Source organism: Myxocyprinus asiaticus, chromosome 48 (genome assembly GCF_019703515.2).
Source record: "Myxocyprinus asiaticus isolate MX2 ecotype Aquarium Trade chromosome 48, UBuf_Myxa_2, whole genome shotgun sequence".
Lineage (NCBI taxonomy): Eukaryota > Metazoa > Chordata > Actinopteri > Cypriniformes > Catostomidae > Myxocyprinus > Myxocyprinus asiaticus.
In genome coordinates this window covers 24,289,394-24,296,450 of record NC_059391.1, presented here as the reverse complement: position 1 = coordinate 24,296,450, position 7,057 = coordinate 24,289,394, and the positions used below count along the sequence as shown (strand labels likewise).

The 7,057-nt window shown below is 39.7% G+C and overlaps 1 protein-coding gene across 1 annotated transcript; it reads right to left on the bottom strand.

Moving 5' to 3' along the window:
- Positions 1–607: 607 nt before the first annotated feature.
- Positions 608–7,039, bottom strand: LOC127437561 (D-glucuronyl C5-epimerase B-like). The gene is made up of 4 exons (XM_051692555.1): positions 6,842–7,039; positions 4,582–5,166; positions 2,495–2,734; positions 608–2,236 (listed from the first exon to the last, which is right to left on the bottom strand). Exons 2-4 carry the CDS (start codon positions 5,108–5,110, stop codon positions 1,212–1,214), a joined length of 1,794 nt encoding a protein of 597 aa, XP_051548515.1. The 5' UTR covers positions 5,111–5,166; positions 6,842–7,039; the 3' UTR covers positions 608–1,211.
- Between the last annotated feature and the right edge of the window lie 18 nt (positions 7,040–7,057).

Sequence of the window (7,057 nt, the reverse complement as noted above, 5' to 3'; positions counted from 1 at the left end):
TAAGGGGAACACTAACCGGGGAAACATAGGGGGAACAGACTTCGACACAACACCGGCTCACCCAGGGCATTTGTGTGTGGAGTTTGCATGTTCTCCCCGTGTTCACATGGGTTTCTTCCGGGTGCTCCGGTTTCCCTCACTGTCCAGAAACATGCAGGTTAGGTTAATTGGAATCTCTAAACTGTCCATTGGTGAGAGTGTGAATATGTATGTCTGTGTGTGTTAGCCCTGTGATGGACTGGCCACCTGTCCAGGGTGTTTTGCTGCCTTTGGCCCACTTGGATATGCTCCAGCACTACACACGACCCTAGATAGGACATGCGGCTATAGAAGATGGATGGATGGATTTTTAACTTGTCTAGAAGTGCAATTGCTCGTTGTTTTTTAACATTTGACTCAGACCTGCCATGGTACTTTGCTTTCATATGCCATGTACCATGTCTAAAAACATATTATTGTGTATCTCACCTAATCTTAGACATGCCTTGTCTAAATCACACATCAGAAGTCTTTTTCAGTTCATTTTTAAGTAGCAATGAATAGACAAAGGAAACATTACCTGTTTTAAAATATGTTAAAACATTTATTTTAAATCTTTAATTGCATACTGAAAAAAATAAAAATAAATAAATTCAAACTGTGCAACTGTGTTGAGAGTCATCTGATTGGATTGTGCTTCACAAACTAAAATCCAAAGAGTCCAAAGACCACATAAACTCAATAATTATAACTCAATAAATGCAATAATTATAACATATGTTATGCTTTGTTAAACTATTGCACGGCCATACAGTAATGATGATAAATGCATTATATCTTAATGCACAATTATTTGTTTGGCCTCTCACATTTACTAATTTTACTTCACACATCTTCTGATTTTCAATCAGATTTTATTTCAGGGCAAAACTGGTGTGCTTGCTTTCAAGTATGTAAATAGCTATGCATTGCTTCTTACATTCTATTATATTATATTCTAATATACCATAACACTTTGAAAATAAATTATATTACGTGACTTCACATTCTCAAAATCTCTACAACAGCTCTCCAGAACGACACCTAAAAGCAATCAAGTAGGATACAATATGCACCTTTTTCTGAGAATAGTAAAATTGTTTGTCCAAAATTCTGGTTTTGATTCTCAAACAACAGCCAAAGATGTGATAAGATCTGATTAAGGAAATCATGACAATTAGTTTTTCCTAGATTTAGTTGTGCTTGGCACGGCCTCCTTTCAGGTACGTCTTCCAGCGTTTTACGTACTCCCTGAAAATGGGGGCGCTGTCAATCGATGCAAGCAGCTGTAACTGGTTAATATGAGTGGTGTGGTAGTCCCAGCGTGCTAAATTTGGTGCTACGCCCAACGTAAAGTGCCTGAGGTCATAAACGGTCCCAGAGCCCGTGTCGAACAATGGCAACATGGCCTTGAGCGACTCCAGTCCTTGACTGAAGAGTACGCCTGGTTCTCGGCCAAGCTTGTTGCCTGCTGTCTCCGCCACATCGTACAGTCCAATCAGAGAGTAGATAAAGCCATTGAGAACAAACGAACTTGGCGTTGTGGGGTATTCCTCATACCAGTCGAACCTGTTCATGAATGTCGCCTTGACACCACGTTGTTCCGAAGTCCTCTTGAAGGGGGATGTTGCACGTAGAGCGGCGCTGAGGTATGCGGGGTTGTGCGTGACCAGGTACGCCCTCACTAACGTTGACATGGCCTGGCCCTGGGCCATTGCAGAGTACCATCCAGGCTCCAAGCTCTTGAAGCCCTCTCCGAGCTTGCGATTCACCTTGATTGGCCAACCGCCATGCTCATCCTGGTTATGAAGAAGCCAATCGCTTGCAGCAAAGAAGGCGGCCATATGCGCGGTGGAAGACACGGTGATATTGCTGATGAAGCCAGAACCTCTAAGAACCAGGTGAACCACGCGACGAGGCATGATCTTGGTCGCCTTGACCACTTTGGTGTTAGACAAGCCAACTCCTTTACGCAGGTCTGTCACTAAATCACGACTCACGGTAATCCAAGATGCGCAGGGTCCGATGCCGTAGAAAACCTCTCTGTCTTTGAACGAGAGGAGAAGTGGGCTTGTGATATAATGGATGGTATAAGGAGCTCCCTTTTCTGTTGTCTCCAAAACAACAGAGACACTGCCGTTGGAGAGGAACTTCACGTCAAAGGTCAGGACAAAATCTTTTGGGTTATCCAGGAGCAGAGACACACCGTCTGAGTTCTCTAGGGAAATAAAATGAAATAATCATATTATATTGAAGTAGAGGACCAATGAGAGCCAAACAACCTAGGTTTTGTCTCTTTAAGTCAACATGAAATGGCATTTGTAACCCATATTTTCTTCTGTAATATGAAATTGCAAGATGATATGCTTGGAATTCCACAATTTGGTTCTCTTGAGAGAGATTTGCATTTGTAAGAGTAACAAAAAAAAAAAAGACTAGACTACATGGGGCACAGGTGATTATGCTGACTTCTTACCCACTGTGACAAAGTGGTGCACAAACCCAGTGCGACTTTGATCCTGAAGCTTGGAGAGAGAGCAGCCCTTAGGGATGACCCACTGACTCGAGCCACCCTCTCTCTCCTCTGACATGCCATAGACCTTTAGGTCAGGCGGTTTCTCTGTTAGGTTCTTGCTGTAATGGCTCAGTCCATATTGAGCAATCTGAATGGGGTAAAAATACCCTTGAGGACCCCACTGTGTGGAGACTGGTACACCTTTAAAAGAAGCAAATAAAATAAAAATAAATAAAATACAATGTTTACAGGTAATAAATGATACTGAGCTGCAATCAGTTACAGAAATGCAATGACTCATTATGGAACCATTAAAGAGGCCACTTCATGTGTTTTTATTAGGGCTGTTGATTGAATGTGTTAATTCAGTTTGATTAATTATACTGTATAAAAAATAACGAGTAAAAAAAAAAATGTACTTAATTATTAATTCCCCCGGACCATAATAAGGAATATTCCTACTATGGGAGCAATTCAAGCTTGAAGTACCACCTGTTTTCAGCAGGGTGCAGTAAGCGAAACTCCAGCTGTCTAGGCAACGCACAATTGTACAGACAACAAACCATGCCGACGGAACAAAGGTACCTCAGTTTGTTCCTGGCAGGCAGCAGATGCCTTAACCCCACCCCCACCCTTATCCTAACCATAAGGAGCCTGTAAGGCTGAGCAGCCTGCCAGGAACAACGTGTGGCACCTTTCAACCATCGCGACAAACAACACTGTTGCTTGACCCTAACGAAAGCGCAACATGAGGACGGATGCATTCTTGCCTTCAAACTCAGCTGGACAGAGTGCAATTCCAAATGCGAGGATCTTGAGACGTGTTTTACTAAAGGGGTTCGCACACCGAATGCGTCTGATGGACGAAATGCACGTCCTAAAATTCGAAACAATTGTTTACTATGAATGTATGCACACCGCCACTCAGCGTCTGTCGGCGGCGCCCCCCTACAACTCCGGAGGCTGCTCAAATTTCTGCCGCGCCACGGAGCGCAACTCGAATATTTTCCATTAAATTCGACCCAAATCATTAGCAATGGACATATATTATTTACTCTAGCCTTGTTCATTCTTTAAGAAGGGAAAAACCTTGCTAACTTTTGCATGTATTCTCTGTCACATGAACCTCATGGACGCGCCCTGTGTTTGATACCTGTGCCGTGTCCTATCCGCGAAGTGGCATGGCGCTTCTCGTCTAGTGTGTGACTGCCTTTAGTTTCAAACTACATTTAACTTGATACAGGGACCTAAAAACTTTGTTTATGATGCAACACAAGCAAAAAGAGATGCTCCAAAAATTTACACAAAATGTGTACATTGACGCGTCCTTAGAAAAGCCCTTATAATAAATCTATCTCTGACAGATTTACGAATTCAATTCAATCATAGACGAATGATTGGCTTATTTTCAATAATATGGAAATAAACAACATATTGCCTTCTAAAGCCACTTTTGTATTGTCTTATCAATGCTTTACTTGTCAGCCACAATAATGAAATGCATTTTAATTAGGACTATCTGAATTACTATATTTCATAATAATGTAAGCTATATATTGATAATTATTTAAATATAACAATTTCTAATTATTTAATAATTAAATATTGATTTATTGTTATTGTAGGTCCTTTCTCAGCAAATATTTAGATGTGTGATTAATTGTGATTAAAAAATGTAATCATTTGACAGCCTTAATTATTATAATTTTATTTTTTCCCAGAGCTGCAATTATAAAGTTAGAAGAGTTTTTGCACTAAAAACACATATTTAGTTTTTCATGACCATTTTCCACCCTCTCTCAGGCCCTTAGAATTAAACAAACTGTTTTTGCTGCTGTACCTTTAAGAATTATCCCATTTGCATGTAAAAAGGGGGCAATAGTCCAAATTTTGACAAACTTTCTCTTATTTTACTCTTAACAAAAGTTCTTCTAGGGTTTAGTTTCGATAAATGCTCTTTGCAGACTGAATGTTTTTACAGTATGTTTTCATAGTCCACTGAACTCTTTCATCTCATAAAAACAAGGAAAATTTTAAACTTAATATACCTTCCACACCGCTGATACATTTCACCCTATCCCGAACTTCCACATTATAGCCCTCAAAGGACATGAAGACCCCATCAGGGTGATAGGGCTCCCTCTGGGTGTACACCCGTGAGTAACTGTGGGAAAACTCGAAGTGTTCCACCCCCTCATACTGTACCAGCCGCCCATACACGTCGAAGTACCTCTCCACCCAGCTGAAGGGCAGGTACACCTCGCCCCCTTCTCTCCGCCCTTTTATGATGACATCCTCATTGATAAGGCAGTCAATCTGCTCATAGGTGACCTCTCTGGACCCCGGCGGGCCCTCTGGGCCCTGTCCGTTCTCCTCTTCCCTCTCTGGGGTGGGCACAGACTCAAGTTGAGGTCTGATCTGAGTGGGCAGGTCTTTGTCGCTAGAGCACTTGTTCCAGAGGAGTATGGTGATGAGAGCAAACGCAGCACAGATGAATATCAAAGTCTTGTGATTGACTCGTGCAATCAAGCAGCGCATTGTCACATCACAGCCATTGCCAGTGGCAGTGGAACACATAGAGTAACATCTCAGGATCCGCTTATGATCCAGTGAAAGTGATTAGGGTGCAACATCTGCAGACGGAAGAAAATGTTAGGTATAGTTTACCCAAAAATAAAACCCATACAATGAAAGTGAATGGTGACTGATGACACTGGAACATTCTGCCCAACAAAAAAATGCCCCATCTTAAATTCATTTTCTAATCTTTTATTTAACATCTGATATATTTAATTATATTTTATTCTAATATATATATATATATATATATATATATATATATATATATATATATATATATATATATATATATATAGTTATGGGTTTAGAATTGGTTTAGTGCAGACACTGTAGTGACTGTCAGAAAGCTGCAAATAGCAAGTGTTTTTGCATAGCAAATATGATGTTTTAATGTATAACTTCAAAATCTACTGTGACAGTAGACAGTATAGAGCTGTATAATTTAACATAGGGAGAGGTAAATTATTTAAAATGTATTTTAGCAGAGTGTTGTATTGTGTAAAGATTTCTTGTGCATTATTCACAGCTAGACTTCAGTATTTGACATTGATTTGATTTTATAATAAACAGCTTTATTTGTTTTGATTGAGAATACATATCAATTAATTGATTTAATTGGAGTATTTGACAAAAATGGATGGCATGCTGTATGTTTTTATAAGTTTAGAAAACAAAAATGCCCCATGAAAATCAATTTCAGAGTGCAAATATTGGCACTTAAAGGAATAGTTCACCCAAAAATGAAAATTCTCTCATCATTTACTCACCCTCATGCCATCCCAAATGTATATGACTTTCTATCTTCTGCAGAACACACAAAAAAAGATATTTAGAATATCTCAACTCTGTAGGTCCTTACAATGCAAGTGAATGGTGACCAAAACTTTGAAGCTCCAAAAAGCATTTAAAGGCAGTGTATAATTAAACCACAAGACTCCAGTGGTTAAATCCATGTCTTCTGAAGTGATATGATAGGTGTGGGTGAGAAACAGATCAATATTTAAGTCCTTTTTTTACTATAAATCTCCACCTTTGACCAGCCCTGACCAGTGGGTAGCGATATGCACGAAGAATGCAAATTGCCAAAAAAAAAAATTTTTTATGCTGCCTTTATGTGCTTTTTGAAGCTTCAAAGTTCTGGCCACCATTCACGTTCATTGTATGGGCCTACAGAGCTGAGATATTCATTAAAAAAAAATTTTTTGGGGGGGTTCTGCAGAAGAAAGAAAATCATACACATCTGGGATGGCCTGAGGCCGAGTACATGATGAGATAATTTTCATTTTTGGGTGAACTATTCCTTTAATAATAAAGTTAATGTCTGACACTGGGTCCACCATTTTGCCAAAACCATAGACTAACTACAAAATGTGACATCAAATTCCAGTATCAACATATCACTACATAGCATGTACACAATACATGAGTATATATGTAAATATATTTAAGTCTGTCAGTAAAGGCTGGCACTCATAACACATGTAATTTTAAAGTCTAACTATACGTCAAATTACATTATAATATGCATATTTTCTTGATGCGACTTAGATGGCCACATTATGGATGAGACAACAATCTGTTCAGCATTTCCCCAAATAAATCAGCGAATGAATATAAAATCGAATCGCATCACTAAAGCTGAGATTTCTCATGTGATTTTGAATGCGAGGGAGGGCGTTGAGCGACATACAGTGCTATAAATTGAAATGAAGGCAAACTTACACCCACCTGAAATAAGTGCACTGTCCGTGCGGCGGTGTATGAACGCAAAATATAGACGAGAACAAAGAAATGTATATGCGGACAGATTCTTCTCGCTCCAAACCTGCAACGTTGTACATGTCACCGATGTACTGATGCGGCACTGGCCAATGAGAGGCGGCAGATCTGCGTGTCAGCCAATCAGCTATCAAATAGGTGTGACATAAGGTGATTATTGAGACT

Excerpts from the sequence above, each read along its gene's own strand:
- LOC127437561 (XM_051692555.1), bottom strand. The coding sequence starts at position 5,110 with ATGTGTTCCACTGCCACTGGCAATGGCTGTGATGTGACAATGCGCTGC. Across the intron at positions 2,735-4,581 it reads ATGTATCAGCGGTGTGGAAG|GTGTACCAGTCTCCACACAG; the intron begins GTATATTAAGTT and ends CTTCTTTTAAAG. Across the intron at positions 2,237-2,494 it reads GCACCACTTTGTCACAGTGG|AGAACTCAGACGGTGTGTCT; the intron begins GTAAGAAGTCAG and ends TTATTTCCCTAG.